We start from the raw sequence: 24,202 nt of genomic DNA, 5'->3' as shown, positions 1-24,202 counted from the left end.
AAGCAAAAAGCGAATAAAATACGGCGATATTTCACTTTTCCGAAAAATAACACTGTCGTCATCAAAAAAACTGTTTTTTACTTCATTACTGACAGGTTCTGGGTATGCAAATAGCACTCACAATACTGTTAGGCAAAAATGTAAAAATCCTATATTTAATTAAAGTAAAACACTATTTTTAAGATATGAGCTAAGATTATTTTTGTAAGAAATGTGCGTATTAGAAATTAATTTACTCTTGCTTAAACAGTGAAGGAAAACATTTTCAGATCTACTTGCTTTGATTTAAATAAGCAAAGTTTTAAAAGGTGTTTGAATTTATGGGTGCTAGTTTCCCAAAAGGTGACTGTGAAGCTTCTTAAGGAAAAGACAGGGTGCTGAAAGAGCGATTGGTATTTTTAAAATAAAAAGACAAAACGAGGCGATCTCAAGATTATATCAACGATTGACGAGCACTTTTTCCATTCAGAAATCGGAATTTTGTTGACCTTTGGGGGCGCTACAAGAAATAAGTTTAAGAAATACTGGCCTAAGCCCTTTCACCCTGTGACCATTGCCCAGCGGTGGGACAATTTAAACTATCTTTTCCTTAGCACGATCTTTATTTCTGTATGCTCTATATTTAGCACAAGAGCAATTATTCACGGCCGCAGCGGTCAGAGAGTATAAATAGAACATATGAGTGAACTCTTGAAGCCATATTGCATATGTCATCGCCATACATGCTTATTTTAAATTTTTACTTTACTATTTATACGTAAAAGAACTGAATTGTTGGACATAAGTCTCTTCTTGAAAGGACATTATCTTTCTTCTGAAGGTGGTAGAACCCTTTGTGGTTCGACTGTGGTGCTGTGTTCCGGTTTGAAGGGTGTGGTAAGGGAGACATACTTTTCCGAGGAGTTCCAGCTTAGTCCTCAGAAGTAGCGGTGCATCTGTAGCCGACCTCAGGTAGGAATATCTAATCCTATCTGGGGTTGATTACAGATGTCTATGGTCGGCAGTAGCCACTTACCATCAGGTGGACTGCATGCTCGTCTGCTACTCCTATATTATAAAAAAGTACCTATAGATAGCATTGTAAATATAGATAAAACATGATCCAAATGAGCCCGTATGAAATTTTGCCACTTAGCATAAACAAAATCTGACTCATACTAATAGAATACATGTTTTATCTAATTCCCTCGACATAAAGAAAAACAGCTCCACAACAAATAAGGTTAACAATCTCAACTTATTTTTTTGAAACGTGAGCTATTTTGGAATGGCTATCAAGTATTACTTTAGATATTAATTATTTTCGTATTCACGGCATTTGCTCTTTATTTGCGCAATCTGAAATTAATCACGTTCTATACCCTATCTATCTATGGACGATATCATGTTACTTTGTTTTGCCAATGAAATGGATGAGAATTGATCTATTTTTCATTAATGTGACGCCCACGATCATTTTTAATAGCATTTGGTAATATCAGGTTCTTGAAACATACGTAAATATTTTGTTTTGTAAGTCACGGTTGATGTTTTTTTACGTATCATCATCGACCCATTACTGTCCACTGCTGGACACGGGTCTCTTCTCAGAATGAGAAGGATTAGGCCATAGTCCACCGCGCTGGACAAGTGCGTATTGGTAGACTTCACATACCTTTGAAAACTTTTTTTAGATTTCTCAGGTATGCAGGTTTCCTCACGATATTATCCTTCACCATTTACGCAAGTGATTATTAATTTATAATACGCACATAACTTGGAAAAACCAGAGGAGCCTGAGATTTTACCTCGCACCCTTTGGTCTAGAGGCAGAGTTTCTTAATTACTAGGTTATCACTACTTATACGTATTGTACGTATCGCCCTTTATTAATATTCAATCTATCCATTTTAAGTCTACCAAAGATCGAAATTGGACAATTTCTATCAGACAGAAGTTGGTCAAATTTCGAAATAATCTCGAGTTTTCAAACTGTTTTATTTTATGATAAATTTATTGAAATGACCGTTTAAAACGCATATCACTATTGTTCTCCATAAGACCTCACAAGTAAACACGATAAATAAATTATGTAAACATGGACAATGGAATGTCGTCAGAGCAAACAGAACGTATGAATTACTGAACAATTGCTTGCATAATATTTTTGCAAATCTGTTGTTTGAACTACCTTAAATGGCTAACTTTTGCCTTTTGGAAACCAAACTCAAAAAGTGCTCTGTAAAAACACCTATTTTGAATAAACTATAAAATTTTGATTTGATTTTATTTAAAAAATATATATAGAGGATAGGGAGATGTGCTTTTCCGAGGCATTTCAGCTTAGTTCTCAGCAGTAGCGGTGCATCTGTCGACCTCAAGTAGAAATCTAATCTTATCTGAGGTTGGTTAGACGTCTGTGGAGACTTCCCGCAAGTCGTCAATAGATGGCACTGTTTATTAATGGGTGATGTAGCGATGTCTTGCAGCTGATTGGAAGATGGCGCTTCTGAATCACACTATCAAAGTTTTCCTAACATCTTGCATATATACACGCTCCGAATTGAGACTGTCGGAGCACGGCCGCTCCCCGGGCATGATCACCTAGCCCGGCGGGAGATCTCACTTTGCCAAACTTCCCCAATATGGCTTCAATATATCATTTGTACTTTTGTTCATTGAATTATATAAGTTTCAGAAGTATTATAAACTGAAGGTGACTTTTTTAATTAAATAAAGGGTGGCAGATAATTTGTCATATTGTCTTCAAAATTAATACCTGTCCCTAATAGACACTGAGGGATTATAGCCATTAGTCCCTAATTGCAATAGTGTAGTGGTTTTATGCATGTAATAAATGTAATGTACCATGCTCTATAATTAATCACGGGACGAATTTTAATAGGTGTCCATTTAATAATTGCTTTATCATTTGTTTTAGTCTTTTCACCTCGAACTAAAAAGGTAGACTTCGGCTCTCGTACTAAATTTTGATACGTACAAAGTTGTTTTTCCGTGTTCGTTCATTTGTCAATCATGGTCAATCAACATATTTAAGTAGGAAACTAGTACGCAGTCTACCAGATGGTAAGTTACTGTTGCCCATGGGCATCTGTAATCAACCCCAGATAAGAATAGGCCCTGATGTCGGCTAAAATAGACTCTACCCCTGAGGGCTAGTCTAGAACGCCTCGGATAATGTATGTCTCCCTTACCAATACTTCAAACCAGAACACAGCAGCGCTGTTACAGTAACACTACTATTATAAGCAGAAATCTGAGTGGTGGTGGTGCCATCGGAGTCGAACCTCATAGGGTTCTACTAGACTTACACAAACCCGCGTGACAGGAAGGCCCTAATTCTCTCGAATAAAATATTGAAGCATTTCAAATTCTGCCGATTTGTCATTTGGCCAATTTCTAAAAGGACCTTAGTGTCACTCAAACACAGTTCGGTTGTGTTCTTTATGCGGTATCCCGTTGTGTCTGGAGGCTTTGTCTTCTGCTTTTGTTCTAAGGAGTGTGCAGTGTTTAATGACTGTCACAATGAATTATTATGCGAGATTGCTTATATCATTATCTTTACACTGCAATGACTAATATTTTCACAAGCACACAAACGCATATCTCCTCACTAAGATATTTACTTATTTCCTCCCATACGCCACTTTGAAATAATATAAAGTTATTATGTCATATATATAATGTCTAAAAACATTATATGTAAAACATGAAGTTATAAGCAATTTAAAAAAGAATTAATTCAGCTGTTCCTATTACTGCTTTGTTTTTGAAATCACTACCGCCATCTATGTATTTCTGTGTTGTTGCCTTTTAGTTTGATGTGTGTGGTAAAGAAGACACTTAAATGAAGCGTTTCAACATTTATAATATAGGAGTAGCAGACGAGCATGCAGTCCACCTGATGGTAAGTGGCTACTACCGCCCATGGACATCTGTAATCAACCCCAGATAGGATTAGATATTCCTACCTGAAGTCGGCCACAGATGCGCCGCTACCCCTGAGGACTAAGCTGGAACACCTCAGAAAAGTCTGTCTCCCGTACCACACCCTTCAAACCGGAACACAGCAGCGCCTAACACTGCTGTTATTAGGTAGAAATAGCTGTGGCGGTGGTGCCGCCGGAGTCGAACCACAAAGGGTTCTACCACCTTCAAAACATAGTCCCCAGGAGTAGCAATACATTTATGGCTATCATCAGAGCTCTCATTTAGGGATGATTACAGACGTCCGTGGGTGGTAGCTACTTATCACTGCATAATTTGTTACTTCAGTATTGCAAAAAAATGTTTTATTCTATTAAGATAAATATATTACTTAATACATATAGGTACATAAAGATACATTTGAAACTCGCTTTAACAAGCTAATATTAAAATAAATATATCACTTAATACATATAGGTATATACAGCTGGAACTCGCTTTATCAAGTTAAAATAAGGCTATTTTTGTTCATCTTGACCAAAGGCTATAAATAAGCGAATTGTTTATTGGGGCATAAATATTAATAGAAATAAATCTGACAGTCAAGGTTACAAGCTCTCCGGTAAAAATATTCCATTGTGATGCTAATTCGTTATTTATTGTGGAGTTTGGTTTCCATTAACTTGTTTTCTTTTCTTGTTATTTTGAAATGTTTCGTTGTTTGCTACTGGTTTTCTCACAAATTGAGGGTTTAGGTAGTTCTCTGCGCTTGATAAAAGTAGGTACCTACTATATTGAGATTTTCTAAGTACCAAATTTTTTAGGTATTAGACCTAATATAATTATTTAACAAGAGTTGGACAGCTATTATTTTTATAATATAGTAGTAGCAGAGGAGCATGCAGTCCACCTGATGGTGAGTGTCTACTGCCGCCTTTGGACATCTGTAATCTACCCCAGATACGATTAGATATAGGAATATCAGGTAGGAACCTGAGGTCGGTCACAGATGCGCCGCTGCCCCTGAGGACTAAGCTGGAACGCCTCGGAAAAGTCTGTCTCCCTTACCATACTATTCAAACTGGAACACAGCAGCGCCTAACACTCCTGTTATTAGGTAGAAATAGGTGTGGTGGTGGTGCCGCCGGAGTCGAACCACAAAGAGTTCTACCACCTTCAATAATTTTATTTAATAAAACACAAAACATTTGTCCAAATTTGTCCAATATTTAATAGACATTGATATAATAGTAAAATTGACCGAGTGACTCTACAGGTCTGTGAGTGACTATAATCCAATCAAGATTATAGATGTCCATGGGCGTCATTGGCCACTTACCATCAGCTTACTCGTTTGCTAATATTAAAGTTATCTTAGATGACACAACAATACCAATATACCTACATAAATATACAAAATCGTATTATGTGCCTAGCTAAAAACTGTAGGCTGAATAATACACCACTTTACTAGCTACTTAAAAGTCCAAAAAGCTCAAACACTGTGGGTAAATATTTGCGAATGCGATTAGAAATGGTTATTTAGTTTAAACGAGAGACGCCCAGTGATGCCAGGTGCCTGGCAACTGTCCAACGGGGAATCGACCAAGACATCGGTAAACGACGCTTCTAATGCTAATATGTACAAATGTCTAGCGGTCTTCATTTATTATTCATCATCAACCCATTATTGTCCTGCTGGGCACGGGTCTCCAGAATGAGAAGGATTAGGCCATAGTCCACGCTGGCCAAGTGCGAATTGATAGACTTCACATACCGTTTATTTTTTTTTAATTTCTGAAGTATGATTTCCTCACGATGTTTTCCTTCACCGTTTAGGCAAGGGATGATTAATTTCTAATACGCATATAATTGAAAATCAGAGCTTGCCTGGGATGTGAACCTCGGACCCCTCGATCAATAGGCCGAGTATAAATAGGTAGTTTAAGCGACAGTACATCGCACTGGCCTAATACAATTTGGTAGACTTCTCGTATTAACATAGATAATATATTTTAAAAAAGTATTAAAACGCTGGCAAAATAGATATATCTCAAATAAATAATTGAAGGTGGTAGAACCCTTTGTGGTTCGACTCCGGCGGCACCACCGCCAAACCTATTTCTGCCTAATAACAGCAGTGTTACGCGCTGCTGTGTTACGTTTTGAAGGGTGTGGTAAGGGAGACATACTTCCGAGGCGTTCCAGTTTAGTCCTCAGGGGTAGCGGCGCATTTGAGGCCGACCTCAGGTAGGAATATCTCTATATGGGGTTGATTACAGATGTCCACGGGCGGCAGTAGCCACTTACCATCAGGTGGACTGCATGCTCGTCTGCTACTCTTATATTCTAAATAATAATAATACCCTTACACAAGTTCTTATGTTTAAGCTTAACCTTGTCTCGTACTATTTATGCTAGTGTCGCCCGGATCATTTCCCTAAATCTGTAATTAAATTGCAAACACGCTTCAACACGGTTCTATTTTTAATTTTATCTGTGTACGCTTTTGATACTTGTATTATCTGTATTCATGTCACGTGATCTTGAGTGGGTATAAATATAGTTGCATACAAATGTCTTTATTTATGACTAGCTGACCCGGCAAACGTTGTGTTCCCATATAAATAAAAAAAATGTTAAGGGTGAACAACCCTTATCACTTAGGGGTATGAAAAATAGATAGTAGCCGATTCTCAGACCTACTGAATATGCGTATAAAATTTGGTGGAAATCGGTAAAGCCGTTTCGGAGGAGTACGGTAACTAACATTGTGACACGAGAATTTTATATATTTATTATGTAGTAGTAATAGATCGGATCAAGAAAGGAAGTGTCAGTAACTTATTACCCATTGGTAATATGTTGTCAATCAATCCGAGATGGGTGTCCTCTATAAGATATAGATTTTATACGAAAATCTTTAAAATGGCCCCTCTATAATCCTTTCACTCCACTTCACTCTAACATCTGCTAGGTGTGATTGTCGGTTGACACATACTTATTACCAACTGGTAATAACTTGACGAATAACACTTTTCCTACCCACGTCCGGTCTATTCCTACTATATAAGTAGTTGAATATACAAATCTTGGTTTTGAATAAAATGACAATAAAAAACACAAATACACACATAACGTAATTTACATTCTTGCCATGTTTCGCCCGTATTTCCGGTGACTTCCGGTTCAAATATTTACAAATAATCTGTAATTCCAAAGAGTAACCTTCAATTCAGTCATTCAATTCTATTCGAGTTATTTTTAGCTTGTTCTGTTTATTGCATCATATTTCTTAAAGAATTATAATAATTAAATGTATATTTTTATATAATTGGACAATGTTAAATAATGTTTAACAAACGCCGGCGTCGTGAATGCGTCGTGTCGTAATCGTGACATTAAAGTGTCCTAATTAAAATCTTAAGAAATAAAGAGATTGATTGACATTATATAGGCAAACTTCTTTATGATTAAAGTTAACCATTTTATATACACATTTAAATGAGAGACTTTACATAAATAAACGATTTTACTAAGAACCGACCGTCTTGTTGCTTCTGTCGTATCATTTTCGACATACTAGCACTACATACTTATGAGCATTTCTAAGAAAACAGCAGACCACGACACTCGTGGCGGAGCGGTCACCATACCGGTCCGACGCGCAGTGGGTTCGGGGTTCGATCCCCGGCCAGAAAGATATGTAAATGATGAGTTTATATTTCTGTCTGGTTCTGACTGTTTGTCTTCTTCTATTTTTTTTTTTATAATATAGGAGTAGCAGACGAGCATGCAGCCCACCTGATGGTAAGTGGCTACTGCCGCCCATGGACATCTGTAATCAACCCCAGATAGGTCTATGTTTGTGACCATGGAATTCACGACAAGAAATCCTAATGTGGGACTATGAGTGTAATCAACGTCTAACAATTATAGTCCCCGCCAAACTGCTAGTCCGCTCTGAAGTTGTTGCGAGCAGGTGTAGTCATACAATTTGCTATGGCGACGCGATTCATTTCTATATTCAGAGCGGACTAGCAGTTTTACGCAGACTATACTAGTGTAGCGTTATCCTTACATTATACCGTCCCAAATTACAAAATACAGTTATTAATCAATAATTAAACACGTAAATTACTTTTAACAACAAGCACTTTAAATTTTTCTTTCCTTTGTACAAAGATAACAATTATATTTGTCCGGATAAGCCTACAGGCTTCCTTGAAAAATATTGCGAATATAATCTGAATAAATTTACATTCAAATGATTGTTTAAACACGTTATTATTCTTGATAAATAATGCATAGATCCGCCATATCTTTCTTACCAATTTCGTACTTAATTCTTTTGTTTACTAAATTTGTCCCAATTTGATAAGAGTTAATTTTTTGTTATATCATTTTTATCTTTCATAAATCGTTGATAAATATTCGATATAATTAAATCTTTTGTTGATAATGATTATATGAAATTGAATAATAAATAATCGGCCTACTATTAAAATAATTAACCCAATAATTAATTATATTATTGACGAGATGTGCATGCGATCTTTTTCGCGTTGATTCCATAGATAAGTATAGATATCTCACCGTCTTATAATTGAAGGAAGCCAGTAAATGGCTTAAACGGCAAACAATTCCGTTAGCCGTTTAATGGCTGGCATGGTGTAATTTACGCGGAACAATGCCGACATGCGCATTTAAGTAGTGCAAAAACACGAAATCGAAGAAAAAGTGCGGCGAAATATCGTTTCATTCGTAAATGATCTTAAAACTACATTTTTTAAATATTTTTCAAACACGAAAATAGATGACAGTGACAATTTCAATTGTCAAAGCTGGTTACGTTTTCTTGTTAGGAGTGAGTAATCTTTACTTATCTATGGTTGATTCAAGTATAACGTCAATTGTACAACGTTATCCATCAAGCTCACGGAAAACACCAACAAACTGAACCTATTTTCACTATTGTCATATTGTCGTGATGCAAATGTAACACCTCGATCTCGACACTTATATCACACACTTTTGTAGGGCTATTATCTTTCACCAGAGTTTCAATGTTATTAAAAAATCTATCCAATATTTTGCGTGTAAAAACGTGTACTATTTATTAAACTAATAACTATAAAATATCTATTTTGATAGATATTCCAAAAAGTATTCTAAATGTTCGCAATTCTAAAAAGTCGCAAACACAGTAACAAAAAAGCTACCTACATAGGATGTAAGCGGAAATTATGTCACAGAATATTTTAAGTAGCTCTCGTCTCCTTATGTGTCGTCCCATTTGTCTTCACTCACATCCGTTCTGCTAGACTTGTTTGTGTACCTTGTTTTAGGTCATTCTTGTTTTGGTGTTTATTTTTATACTCATAACACAACCCACTTTACTTCTCGCCGGAAAGAATTCTTTGGAATACAGAAATGAATGCAGCAGAATGCTCTAAAAATTTTATGCTTTGGAAAGAAAAGGAGTTGTGAATACTACTTTTTAGGGCAGAGCTATTTATTATTATCAATTCCAAGTAGCATTTTCTGCTAATTTTACGTAATTGTAAAGATATTTTCCTAATGACAACATTTATTATTATTATTTTAATATTTTAAAATAAGATTGTGGTGAAATCTATTAATTGAAACCTAGTCAACGTCATGGCCTAATTATTTCTTATTCCAAAAAAAAGCAGTCGCACAATAAAGGTGATGATGAAATGTATATTTTTTTGTTTCAGACAAGTCCTTTCGCATATTAAGAATATACCAGAGCTGATAGTACTCGGAAGCGAGTCAGCAACAGTGCGAAGACTCCCCATCTTCTCCTTGATGGTGAAGCACCCCCGTGGCACGTTCCTTCATCATAACTTCATATGTGCTATCCTGAATGATGTGTTCGGGATCCAGGCGAGAGGAGGCTTGAACAGCACCCTGAGCTATGGGTCTGATGTCCTTGGAATTGACGATCAACTCCTCAAGGAGTACGAAAAACTACTGAATGTCGAGGCGTAAGTTTCATAAATGATTTTGTTCTTAGTGTATCATTGGTATGATTAGTGTATCAGTAGTGTATCATTGGAACTCAGTTCTTTCAAACGCGTAACGCCAGGATATAATTACAGTATATCTCGTCTATATCGTCTCATCTATAAATGTAGGTGCATATCACCTATCACAGGTTTTTTTTCTGTTCATGATTCTAGGGTGAAGGGTACTTTTAAGACACCCCGTTAACAAACAAAACACATATTATTTTGTCACAGAATCAATAAAACAGGTAAATTGTAATTTCAGACAAAAAGAAATCGCACGAGTTCGCAAACTTAGCGATGTCAAATCTCCAGAAGTACCCATATACAACGAACATTTGAGACCTGGCTTCTGCAGGGTATCATTCCCTTACTTCATGTCGGACAATGAACTGGCGTTCATTCTGGAAGCGCTGAAGATGGTCGCCACTGAAGGCTGGAAGATATTGCCTCAGTACGTGGTCAACTCAGAAACAGGACAGTGGAGACACCATTCAAGCGCTGTTCTTAGAGATAAGAAATCCCTGCATTCATTGAGGTTCCATGATGGACAAGTAACTGCTCATGAAAGACGAATTTCTGGTAAGAACTTTGAATTTTTTAAGTTTTTTTTATATATTTTAATTTCTCTTACCTGTTATCAAATCTTTCCTCCTCTTATATTGTCTAATGGTATATAAGTTTATTTGTCTGATCTGGAAGACAAATTCGGAACTTTCTCTTTTCAAACCAGCATAGAATATTATATGATAGAGTAATGATTTTATTTTCAAATTTACAGGACCAGGAATATTCCCACAAACATATACCGAATGTTTGCAAACGGCTAGAAATCTTTTTAATAGAGCCAGAAAGCTGGCTATGAAATGCTCAATTGAACCAGAAGTTGGTTTCAATCCTCGCATAGATTATTTGAGGTGGTTCATGTTACCGAAGGAAGCCCACGAGCTTCTACTGGGCAGATCAACCAATGTGAAGCATATTGTGCCATTTGACCCATCTGGATACACTGGAGCAAGGAAGAGTCTGAATGTATCAAGATCTTCTATGACTTCGTCGCCTATATTGGGATCATCTCCAAGACACTTCAGTCTTTCAGCAATTGATGATTGCCAAATATTTAGACTTAAGCAGAAACAAAAATTCTATTCAAGAGAATCTAGTTTGAGAGAAGTCCATAAAGAAGAAATTATTCCATTCAGTGCTGTAACACACCCAGTAAAATTTGCAGTCGGGGAGTCTGTGTCTCCACTACGTATAGTCACTCAGAACGCTAAACCTATGCTAATGAGATCTAGATGCTACAGTTTGGGATCTGATAGTCCACCCGTACAGTTAAGCGCACAAACTAAACTCAACCTTGGTTTAAAAGAAACGAGTCCTAATAATATAATTGACAAAACAGGCAGCTTTTGTAACTGTGGCAGTCAAACAGATCTGCAGTCTTTAGATGATCCTATGATCTCACCCGACAGAGCATTCCCGTATAGCACTCAAAGTAGTACATCGATTTCGGACTGTAGCCAAGTAGGGCGTACGTCACCTACGGCTTCGGTTACTTCGCATACCTCTGAAGACCTTCACGCGTATGTCAAAGAAATGACAAAGGAACTAGCAACAGAAATCAAATCCGAAATACGAGGGGTGATTTCTAAAGTGGACGATATTCTTGAGAATTCCGATAATCTCGAACAGTCAAATATTAGTATGAATTCAATTTCTAGTCAGAGTGATAAGAATTCTATATCGGTGACAGATGTAGCAGAATATTTAATGGGAATGTCCAGAGAAATGGCTTCGGAGGTAAAACATGAAATTCGTGAAATGGTGAACCAGGTGGACGAAATGATATCTCCAGATTATACAGGATCTTCTTCCCGCAAAAGCTCGCCACCTCAACCGAGCAGACAAAGAATTGGTTCTGGCCCTGAGTTAGGTTTAGATCTTAAAAGGCTGAACTCATCGCAGTCTTTGAGAAAATGTCCTACCAGCCCAGTACTTCCCTCAGAGTATGGTGAAGATACATTTTGCAAGCGCTCGCCTAATGGTCAGTCTCCTAAATCATCTCATGGTACCCCTTCACATGAGGCGTCAGGCCCAAACAGCATCTCTTTCAACTCCAGTGAAACATCAACACCAGATACTATAATACAAGTGATGACAACACAGCAGAATTCTCCAAATCTTCCTAAATCATTGAGCTCAAACAAGCTGTCTGATGATGAAGTTAGTTGCGCGGACGCAGCGTGCAGACATTGCTGTATCAAGAAGGCTTGGTGCCAGAATCCGTCTATCAGCTCTCAAGATAGTGGCATTAACATGACGTTTACTGAAACTGACTCTTACATGGATTTTGGTAAGTTGATTTATAAAATTTTTTGTTTTCCTTTTTTGTAAGAATGAAGTAATAAATGAGCTTGCTGTCTGTCTGATAGTAAGTAGTCACTGCCGCCCATGGGCATTGTAACTAACCATATAGAATAGGTGGAACAGTGGAACCTTGGCGGCCAAACCATACTAGTTTAAACAGAATCTACTTTTATGTAATGTTCTTAATATGATCTGAAATCTTTAAATCTGCAGTGTTATGAAACGACTTTTAAATTACTATTCATAAAACAAAGCATGTTTTCAGTTAACATCTTCATCATTTCTAGTTCACAACTGACGGTATCCAGACTTTATTTATTCAATATTCATTCAACGTACTCAAACACTGAACATTTTATTGCCATAATAATGAAGATTTCATAGCTTCGTGTCAGAATAAATTGAGATGATTTTACGATTATTTCAGTGAAGTGGCGGACATCTTCAGACCCTGCGACTAATAAGTTAAGGAAACTGCAGGGCAGGCTTCGGTGCCAGAAACATGAGAAGAGTGAGGTTCCTGATATCATTGAAGGTGTTCCAGTATGTTCTGGAGACCACGCTAGACCCGAGAAGAGATTCGAAGAAACAGACTCTTCTAGAGTAATCTTCCAGATACCAGATGATGAAAGACAGAATCGGTAAGATTTTTCTGTTATATTCTGACTTAGACAACGGTGTTAAGCGCGGCTGTGTTCTAATTTGATGGCTCTGGTGAGGGAGATACACTTATAAGGGACCTTCCAACGTAGTTCTTAGATTCAGCATCGCATCGGTCGAACTCAGGTAAGATACAGATACGAGGCTGTTTACAGATGTCTATTGGCTGCTGTGGCCAGTTACCAATAGATGGACTGCATGCATGTTTATTTGATTACGTCTTTATAAAAAACTAGACTTAATTGTATAACAGCAATATCAAGAAGTACATAGTTATCAAAAATTAAATACGGATAGATGTGGAATTGGCAATTTCTTCCACAAAATGAATATTATCTATGGTCACTGTACGTTTCCTAAGAATAAGTAGTTTGGCGTCATAATAAATGTATTTTGGCATCGACGGAATATAACACTCGTTTATTTATAGTTTTGTTAGTTATTTGAATATAATAAAACAGCGCTAATGTTTTACAAGGAATGTTAACGTGTGGTGGTGATATAGACATTTTCTTTCGTCTAAGTGCATTTGGCACTTGCACTACACATTAAATCTATAAATAAACTGAAATTATGTTCTGGACCTCCAAAATCTCAAATTTCTGGGAATCTGTAAATGTTTTCATTTACTTCTTAAGCCAATAGGCAAAAATATTCGTAACAATTCGACATTGTTTATATTTTTTACATAATCTTTAATCTCAATCTGTCAAAATTTTGCGTATCAAAAATGTAAGTTTAACAATTTCAACTATTTAAAATTAAAAAAAAAGATCTTTTGAAACCAAAATATTTAACAGATTGATTGAATTATTAATACTTTAAAGAGTATAAATCGATGTATAAGTAGACAAAGACAAAAGAGTTCAGTTTCTCTGTTTTGTTTATCAACCGATTTTCCTTAATTTTTGGTAACTACTAGTGCAATTTTTACTAGTGAATTGATTACCACAGAATTTAGATCACTGAGCGAACACATTTTTTAGAAATAAAGTGAAATAAAAAGTGATCACTAAAAGTGAATAACCTTAAAATACATTTGAATGTCACAACCTCGCGAAATGATGACAAAGTTTAATGGGAGTTTGTTTTAAAAGCGTTCGCTATAAATCAAATTACATTTCTGTCTCAGGTTAATATTTCTTAGGGAGACAATATTTCATTGTGCCAAACATTTGTTTTAACTTTTACGTTTAACTTTCAACGACACTCAGATATTCATCACTTTTATTTCTGACTTTAGTCTTAAAATGTATTTTTTGACATTTTATGAAGTACACTTTAATTGTGGTTTTTTTATATTTTTTAAAATGATACCATTCTAGTGATACAAAATTTGTAACTTCTGTCTTTTCAATGCTGTTTCGTACTCAATTATCTTTTTCAAAATTAAAAAAGACGACGACATAAGCTTACAAGACAGTTAAGTATACCGTCATAAAATTGTTGAAGCGACGGCTTCATGTTACACAAGTCTAAAGAAGTGACGGTTTTATTCAACAATAAAGTAATTCGCCTTGTCTCTCTAATTGCTTCTAAAATGCGTAGGAGACTAAATATATGCATGGTAAACTTTTAAACCTCAAATTGCTCCTTGGTAGCAATACGTTGATGAACTACTGAAGACTTTAGTAACATATGAATTTTGGATTCGATTACATCGCCACATTTCGTCTCTTTTATAAGGGTGTGGACGACAAAATAAGGACACAAATATTTATGTAAGGCACAAGAATTGACTAATCCCCTTATTTGGGGTTTGGCAAAAAAAATCCTCCGCATGGGATGCTTAAGATTAAGAAATTACCGTTGGTAATTTTCGCACGGAAAGCTTTAAATCAGCAAGCATGCTTTACCATAAAGACTTCCGATCCGTTGCAGGCCGGTACCATCTGCAACTGACTCAAAGCGTTCCAGCCGCTCGTCTAACGCGTCTTCCAGCTGCTCCAGCAGTTCCCGGTCCAGTGGTTACGGAACCGATGTCCATCGCACTTCCCAAGAGGAACCGTTCTTTGATAGGAGGTGAGGTCACCTTAGATGGGTCAGGAGCACGCTTCTTTCTTCATCTAGATTTAACTAGTTTGGCTAAGAAAGATCACTGCCAGGTGATCAAATCTGGTGACCGTGCTCCGATCTCAGTTTGGAGCTTGTATATGCAAGAATTTTAGAAAACTTCGATAGCGTGTTTCAGAATACTTGAGACGTCATCTTGAGGGTTGAGGAAAGTTGCAACACTAGAATCCGCCACAATGGATCTTTATTGCTCGCTGTCGTTCTTTGGGTTTAACCTTATCACCAATTATTAATACTTTATTGAAATTGCATCTTCTACTAGTTTTGGACTACGATGGTACGCTGTTCTTCAGTAGTTACAATTTTTAAGGTAAAGATAGTTAGTGGCATTATTTTGACATATTATTTATCCACGGTTGTTTAGTATTTCCGTCTTCGTCATTGAGTATTTCTAAGTGATACTGTGTACTTTAGTAGCAGTTAGATTATTGCTAGTTAATATTTGCACGCTCATAATTGTGTAGTATAATCTTACATATTATTTACACTAGATTTATCATCGTTGATGATAATATTTTAATTCAATTCTTATATTGAAAGACAGAAGTCACATGTTTTGTATCGCCACATAGATCTTTAGCATTGTAATCATTATAAGTTGAGAATAGTTCACAGAATCATAACTTGAAAATAGTTCAGACTTTCTGCCATTTACGCTCCATCCATACATGCTACGTCCATTATACTAATCTCAAATATCATTGTTTTATCAAAATAATTATCAAAAATCAAACCGTCGGAGTAAGACATCGTGAAGAATCCTACATTTCTGATCCTGATCCTGATCTCATGATAAAAATTTGCTTAAAATTGGTGAACTGCTAGGTTAGCGACTGGACTACGACCCAAACGTAAAGTTTTGAGGGGAGAAGTATGCCGAGCAGCACGACAATAGCAATGGATCGCTCAAGATGGCTTTTGATAGTGCAAAATGTTCCCAGGTTATCTTAAATCTACTTATCTTTTACAGCGAGTCCGAAAGTCGCCTGTTCAAGCCAGAGTTCTGGGAGGACACAGAGCAGGATGACAGCAGCGCTTGTAGTGATGCTTCTCTGACAGACTTCACGTTCGATGATGAGGGCAAGTGGCACTGCCCGCCCAAATCTGTGTGGAAGGCTACTGTTGAGGTATGTTTTGATATAAGCTCTTGGACTACCGTGTGATTTTTTTATACCCTACGCCATAGCGGTATAAAACAGTGCATTCAAATCCGAATCAGGCATCTACTTACATAATAAATTTATTATTTGTACTTACTCGTATAATTTGCCTATATTTATGTGTATTTTAGCTTAATGTACTCACTTGAAACGGAGTCTATGTACTTAGAGATGTGTAATGTAATAGTCACTGAATATAAAAATATACGCAACGATTTCGAATCGAAACTTGGGGCCTTCGTTCATTCGGGAATTTGGCAAAAAGCGTTCATTTTGTTTTTATTTTCGTTTTCGTTTTATTTTTACCCAAGATTTACTACAAAAGTAAAAACATTACATGAATCAACAGTACCGTAGAACGGCGCGTTGGTTTCAGATTTCGATAAACACTCAGAACTCTTTACAGTAATTTCTAAACATTCCAAAACTATAGCTCTTGTTGGCAAAATACACCAAAACATTAGCAAGGATGTTTACTTTGGCTTGTGTAGCCTAGAGTTGTTTATGACTCTATTGATAATATCTTTGTTTAGTTCGCTTGTTTTCTTAATGTTATTAATTAGTTAAATGCTTTCTGTTCAAAGTGTCATTCTAGTGCCAGTGTTATAGTTGTTTAGATGTCAATATAAATAAGCTTTAAAGATAGATGTCTAAATTTATCATATTTTTTTCTCGTCACGAGATGAATCTTAAACTCGTTAGTTTTTCACCAATTATGTCTTGTCCAATAAAATATCAAAGGCATATAATAGTAAACCGCATAAAAACTACTGTTATCTATTTCTGTCTTAAAACGAGCATGTACTGATATGTGTGGTTTGGTGGTCCTAACAAACTTTCACGGATCTGTAATTCATCTTAGGGGAGCCTGAACTGCATGAACACATATCTTGATAACCTGATTCTAATTTGAACTAGTCGGATGAGATAACTTTTTTGCCTTCAGTCCTGACTCCTGACGGTAAAAGTCGGGTGACGAATATATTTGTTGCTGTTGCAACTTAGGATCCCAGACAAAATTTCATCACGAATGAAGTCAAACTACCTAAGGCTATGCACTAACTATCCACATAATTCGCGGTGTAAGAGTCAGATGAACGTATCTACATTTTGTCAATTTTACAGGAGAGCAAAAAAAGTGTGACAATTCGCCATTTCAAACTTTGCCAGCTGATTAATAGAGATTATATACAGTTATGGTATTGTAATGATATTGTGGACATACAATAATCTATGATTAAAAACATATTTTTGGCAAATACGTTGTTATAAGTCTAACAGTTAACATGATAATTAAAACTAATTTAACGGTACTCATAATACGTTAGTCTGGTTCAGTCGAAAGTGGGTCTTATGTTATTTCTTTTTTTGTAACTTGTGAAATATTGAATAATAATAGCGTTTCGTCGTTTTGCCATTTCATAAAGGACTACATTGTGAATCGCTTTGTGAAAAAAAACTTTTTTTGATTTTTTGTAGATACGTTTATCTGAATCTTACACCGCGAATTATCATCTGTGATTTCTCCTTCCAGGCCATACACGAGTACAACATGGTGAGACCAGGCGATAAGGTGCTGATATGCCTGTCTGGACACAGGGACTCCATCGCTTTGCTACACACCATGCACCAATACCAGTTCTACTCGAGGGCGAAGGGAATACACTTTAGCATTGGTAAGAAAACTCCTAAGGTCACTTAATACACTTAGAAATAAAGCATTTTTTTCAGAACTCTTAGGAATATCACAAATAATAGTCAACATTGCCGGCTGACTCACAAATGAGTCATCCCGAATTTTAGTCCACAGGAACGCATTTGTGATCGGCTTCATGCAGAACCCCTATTTTATATGGAGTAAGTTACGGATGTTTATTGTCAGTTTCCATTTACCTTCTCATAAAATCCGTGCTCAATTACAACTTAAATTACATGAAAAAATTTTGTTCAAGTGTACTTATGATATCTGTATTTATTTTATTTTTTTCTCATTTTCAGGTGCTTTATTTGTTCACGAGCCGAAATCGGACGTGGACCCTCTGCACCTCATGGCCTACTGCCGAACTCTCGGCATCAAATTCATTTATCAAGACAAATTGGAAGATGAAGAAACGGAAAGTAAGGAACATGATTATATTATTAAAACTTAATTTGATTAGATTGTAGTCATAGAAAAGTAGTTACTTATCGACGATGACGACTTCCGTGATGGAGTTGTTACTATCCTGGTCTGACCCGCAAAGGATTCCGCGATTCCGAGTTCAATCTCCGGCTAAGCAAATATGTATAGGATGGATTGAAAATTTTGAATTCTGTTCTGTCTTGGTATCTGTATGTGTTTATATATTTCTTCCTACAATTTTCTGTCATTTTCATGTACTTAATATTATTTCTGCTATTTTATAAGCAATAATTTATGCAATTTTCTATTATCTTCCACTATTTCCTAAGACGTCAAAAATGAAAAAAATAATTGTGAAATGCTTAATATACATATTTTAATACTATGCATTTTATTGTCACTGACGTCGTTGAGGTCCGATATCCTTTCATTATTAATTGTTTTTATTATTTTCACGTATACTCTTTTCCAGGACGTGACAGCACAACCAAGTCGTCGGAGCTGCACCGCTGGTCGTGCCACGCGGTGCGGCGGCGCGTGTACTGCGCGGCGGCGGCGCACGGCTACGGCGTGGCGGCGCTGGCGCAGAGCCTGGACCGCGCGGCCGCCGCCTTCCTCGCCGCCGCGCTGTACGGCGGCGGCCTGCACAGTATCAAGGCGCACTATCGGGTTAGGTGAGTGTCTTGAAGTTCAAGGTGGTGTTGTTGTACCTTCATACGCAATGTAGGCACTTTTGGGAAGCGGCGTGTATCGAGGCACACTATCGTGTTAAGTAGGTTATTTTTATAATGTCGTCGTTAACCCTACTCCTACAGTAACCCTCCTCCTGAGCACAGGTCTCTTCCCCGAGTGAGAGGAGTTTAGGCCATAACCTGCCGCGCGGGCCAAGTACGAATTGGTACATTTTTTATAATAATAATAGAATAAGAAATATACACAAGGAAAATTTATAATTTTAAAAATATAATAGGCGACCTTATCGCTAATCAGCGATCTCTTCCAGGCAACATACAGGTGCGGAGTTAAAGTAACAAGAAATAGAATAACAGCTAGGGTGCAAATAACAGTTGTAAGGAATAAAATACAAATTTTGGAACAAATTAATGAACAAAGACATACGTATTTAAAAGATAGGAACGAGATTTAACAGAGTTATGACAGATAAAATAAACAAAGAAATAAAATTACACATAGCAAGAGCCAATATAATGTAGGAAAAGCAAACGAGCACGCAGTTTATCTGATGTTGGGCCGCAGATGCGTGCCCATCCTGAGGAAAAAGTTAAGACTCCTGTTATAAGTGTGTTTCCCTTACTCCATCTTATAAACCGAAACACAGCAGTGCTGTGTTCCATATTTTTCGTAAACTTCAACTGGGTACCTCTAACCAAAAAGTAGAGTAATGGATCCTAATCTATTTTTTCGATGAATACCTAATTATTATGGTAAGTTTAAACATTTTAAGATTAAGAAAAGCACCTATTTCTTCTGTTAAAACCAATTCTTAAAAAGAAAAACATTCAACAAAACAAACCAAACAAAACAATGTTTCATCCACAGAGACCACGACCTGCGCATAATCCGCCCCTTCATCTACGTGCGCGATCGCTCGCTGGACGCGTTCGCGTGCGCGCGCGCGCTGCCGGAGTTCTGCGCGCGCGACGACAAGGAGTCGCCGCCCGACAGCCCCGCTAGCGACCGCAGCGCGGGGGACGATGAGTGAGTAAATGTCTTAGCATTTCATACATTTTCATAGAAGTCTTCAATCTAGGAATCAATTAAGGAACAGTAAAGTATAATTAATTTTATGATAAAGGCGTGTTTTTTAGTTTTTTAAACTATATTTATTTTCTTAATAGATTTTAACATATAGCTACAACCTCCGTTTTGGAAGGATTATAAACATTGATATTAAGAATTAATACTTAATATAACATCTTAACACAGATTAATAAATAGTTTTATACTTAAATCTTAGGTTGATTTATACTTATGACTTAAATATACAAATCGATATAATATCAAAGAATTGGTTAGTTAACACCCAGTATGAGAATGTATGAAAAATTGTATGTTCATAACCTTGAATCTTTACTGCTCTTCTCAAAATTTAACGCGTTAAAGTCACACTATCTGATCTTGCAAAATACCATGGATATGGTACACACACTTCAAAATTTCAACCCTTTGTAGTAAAAAAACAACATCGCCGAAAGGGATGGATTTCGTTTTTCCGCATATGGGAGCCACATAAACTCCTCATATTTTACCTTTTAAAGGCTGCCCAATTATCCTTAACTTTCTTGCAAATCCTAATCCTTTAATAATTTTTCCTTTTGGTACTTTTTCAGTTATCATAATTATTTTTGTCTCTTCAGAAAAACTATCATAATTCTTTTATAATTTGTCTTTTTAGAAAAACAGCTCTCCTGGAGCGCGCGGAGCCCCACCCCCCGGCGGAGGCGCCGCTGGCGGCCGCGCGCGCGCTGCTGGCCGCGCAGGAGCGCCACCACCCCTTCCTGTTCGCGAGCCTGAAGAACGCTATGCACCCGCTGATTAGTGCCAGGTATAGATGATTCGTAATTTTCTTAGACCCTAGGTGGACTTAATTGTTGCTTTATTTACAGACTTCCTCTTCAATTCCTCTTTGTCAATTTAAAGAACGCGATGTATCCGATAATTGGGTACCAGGCGTGAATATATTGATCCGACCTACTCATACAAATATGTATATATACACATTTTTATATTTTTTAATCATAATAAACATTAAGATTGTTTGAATTACCTATATGGTGAGTAAATAGGGAAGTTAACGGGTATTTTTTCCATACACATGCCACTTGTAAACATTTAAATAATTCTCACCAAATACTGCACATAGATGCAATAAAATTGTGCATTTTCCACTTGTCAACTTATTCACGCTTGGTACAGAATTAATGCCAGGCACAGATCTGTATTTGTTTTAAATATAGGTCTGTGGTGCCAGGTATTGCGATAATTGTTAATAACCCTAAACTTGCTTGTTGTCAATCCATTACTGTCCCACTGTTGGAGACTGGTCTCATATTTTTTTCCTCCTACAATTTTACGACGTAAGTGTTTTGGTTGATGTTACAATAATATTCAGCACCAGAACACGATCAAATTATTATTATAATTCTCAAATATGAATTAAAATAATCCTATAAAATATTAATATCACTCAACAAACAGGTGGTAATTAAACGTAAAAGTAGTAGAAATAAGTTAAGAACATACTTAAGAATTTTATTAAGAATTTCTGAATTAATCTTTACCAGAAACATCGAGAAAGATCTGAAGGAGCGCAGACACAGGAAGAAATCGGTGATTCAATTGAAAAATGGCGCCCCCGTGTACGACTCCGAGGAAGGAACAGAAGAGGATCCTGTGCCATAGACAACTGTCAAACCCGCCAAATGCAATTGTATCCTGCCTCGCGTACCACTTGACGATCACAACGACCGTGATCGAATGGCTCTCTTACAATGTTTTATTATGAGACGTGGATATCCGAGGTCGTGGATGTTAAGTGGAACGCCCCTAATACCTACTTGCGGTTTCTTCAAGTGATTACTCAGTGATTGTGTTTATTGTGATTCAAACGTTGATTTATTTTTAATAACGAACAATATGCGGCTTAAATATAAACTTATATACATTTATCTACTAGCGTGGAACTTTTGAAGTTAGATTCGATAGGGTTGCCATATTGATTTTAAAGTGGGAATATTTTTTTATTGTTTGTGTAAGTGAAGAGATTGGAACGAAGTGCATTTGTTATAGTCTGGTATTTGATGTTTAATGTTAATGGAAATATATTTTTCAATGTTGTTGTACGCGTGTTGACATTGTATATGTATATGACAAATACATATTTATATTGTATTGTCCGACAAGGCTACAAAAATATGTCGTTTGGAAGATGGAGCTCAATATTTACAGTAACAAGCTTTGAATAAGTGGAATGTTTTAATGAAGTGTATGTGATATGGCAATATAAAAAGGGAAAGCCAAGTGGAAATTACTATAAATTCCACTTAAGGATTACAACGACCGTCTCTCTCATTTTTTGTCTATGAACACTAGACAGCTAATGGATTGCATGTTGTGGATGTTAAATTATGATATTATTGTAAATGTAAGATGTTTTTCTTGCATAGGCTGCGTTTATTCAAAGCCTTGTCGGACTTTATTTTTAACCAAAAATATTGTAGGTATATGTCCAGATTGAGACAGATTCCAGTAAAAATAAAAAAAAAACACGAAAGTTTTGATGCTTGCTGCAAAATAAAGCTTCAATCATAAATAAAAAAAAACAATTTTTGCGTGTCGTTTGTTTCGTCATGTGGAATCTAGACGTATAGTATAATATTTAGTTATATATGAAAGTTAGTATTTATTGTGTCCAGTTCATGAATAGAGTATAATATAAAGTGTTTACAATACTATATAGATTTTATTCAAGGCATGAGCCCGTAGATCTTATTCAATATATTCTACTGTTATATGTTATATTTTGATAAATATTGGATTTTATCTTATAGAATACGGGAACGTAAAGTTTCCGTGAACATTTTTCGAATAAATTTCAAAAGTAACTAGATATTTATACAACTCACTTACCATAGAGTTATATTATTGTTAAGTCAAGTGTTGTCTACTTAATGTTGATAAATAATAGATTTTGTTATTTTTTTCATCGAATGAAAATATTATTGTAAATGCGAATTTCTATTTTTATTGCATATTTTGCTTTCGCGGGAACCCCATCATTTGGAAAATGAAAACGGGTGATATTTTGTGGCAACATTAACTCCCGGATTCCATTTTTGAATTTGAACCAAAAATGGAATAAGTCAGTTAATGTCAGACTGATTTTTTTGTAAGCATTATTTTGTAGTTGAAGTCGGCTTAATAAATTAGTCACTAATGATATTTTTAATAATCTTTTGTTGTTTTTTCGCTAAGCGTTATGTCGCAAGTATTTTTGTAATAAAATATAAGATGCAACCTAGAATTCCTATGTACGTAGAGTTAAGTTACGAAAAAACGGTCCCAATCGTTGCTTCCATTGTAGTTGTAAACATTTATTTACCAATTGATGTATACTTAAACAAAAAAATAAAAATACTTTTATTGGACTTGTTTCTTTCATTTACCTACTATAACTACCCTTGATTTTTGAAATTCTCTTTTATAATTTAGTCTTGTTCGTCATTCTCATACTACTGTGACTATATACATTTTGAATGGAAACAACAAATGGAACTCAATAACTTATATTTAACTAAGGGTCTTTTTCGATAGGACTTTGATTATTGTATCATCAAATAGTTCAAAACTGATGCAGAGATATCAATATGTATTTTTATTTTAGTCAATAGTCAATGGACTTTCATTTACGCGCCAATTTTGAGTTCAACATGATCAGCAACAAGATTGTGATGTTGCCACACCACAAATGGCCATGTTCTGTAACTCCTCAAGAGATGGCGCCACTGGTATTTTAATCAAGTTTTCGTATTTTTTTAAACATATCTTACAAATACAAGCTCAAAATAGAGAAATGCTTCACTGGTATGATAACGTAGCCTTATGGAAGGCCTTTGCCTAAATGGTAAGATCGTAGAAATAATTTTATATTTCAGTGTTTTCAAAATATTTTATTTTATTTCGACGGGTTCAGTATAATATAGTCCAAAAGCCACTCATACCCCATTACTAGATTTTTTCTATTTATGTCGTGGAAGCCATGGACACACAAAGACAAACTCACAAACACTCAGAAACGGAATAGCAAACCAAACATCACCTAAAATCTGTCTGGCCGG

The 24,202-nt window shown here is 36.1% G+C and overlaps 1 protein-coding gene across 2 annotated transcripts in view; it reads left to right on the top strand.

Moving 5' to 3' along the window:
• LOC140754339 (uncharacterized) overlaps positions 1–23,512 on the top strand; it is a 140,291-nt gene extending 116,779 nt beyond the window's left edge. Inside the window, exons 6-17 of one of the 2 annotated variants that reach the window (XM_073089334.1) lie at positions 9,669–9,938; positions 10,225–10,541; positions 10,741–12,315; positions 12,757–12,970; positions 14,871–15,011; positions 16,033–16,189; positions 17,757–17,898; positions 18,221–18,340; positions 18,817–19,018; positions 19,905–20,063; positions 20,761–20,910; positions 21,650–23,512. In XM_073089334.1, the coding sequence (XP_072945435.1) occupies positions 9,669–9,938; positions 10,225–10,541; positions 10,741–12,315; positions 12,757–12,970; positions 14,871–15,011; positions 16,033–16,189; positions 17,757–17,898; positions 18,221–18,340; positions 18,817–19,018; positions 19,905–20,063; positions 20,761–20,910; positions 21,650–21,767 (3,565 nt within the window). In that variant the 3' untranslated portion in view covers positions 21,768–23,512. The remainder of the gene's footprint in view (positions 1–9,668; positions 9,939–10,224; positions 10,542–10,740; positions 12,316–12,756; positions 12,971–14,870; positions 15,012–16,032; positions 16,190–17,756; positions 17,899–18,220; positions 18,341–18,816; positions 19,019–19,904; positions 20,064–20,760; positions 20,911–21,649) is intronic. The other variant, XM_073089335.1, reaches the window with a different exon arrangement.
• The last annotated feature ends 690 nt before the right edge of the window (positions 23,513–24,202 follow it).

This window comes from Epargyreus clarus, unplaced genomic scaffold, assembly GCF_041222505.1.
Source record: "Epargyreus clarus isolate Ecla_fem2 unplaced genomic scaffold, WU_Ecla_fem_2.2 ptg000029l, whole genome shotgun sequence".
In the NCBI taxonomy this organism is placed as follows: domain Eukaryota; kingdom Metazoa; phylum Arthropoda; class Insecta; order Lepidoptera; family Hesperiidae; genus Epargyreus; species Epargyreus clarus.
This window is presented reverse-complemented; position numbering and strand designations above follow the sequence as displayed.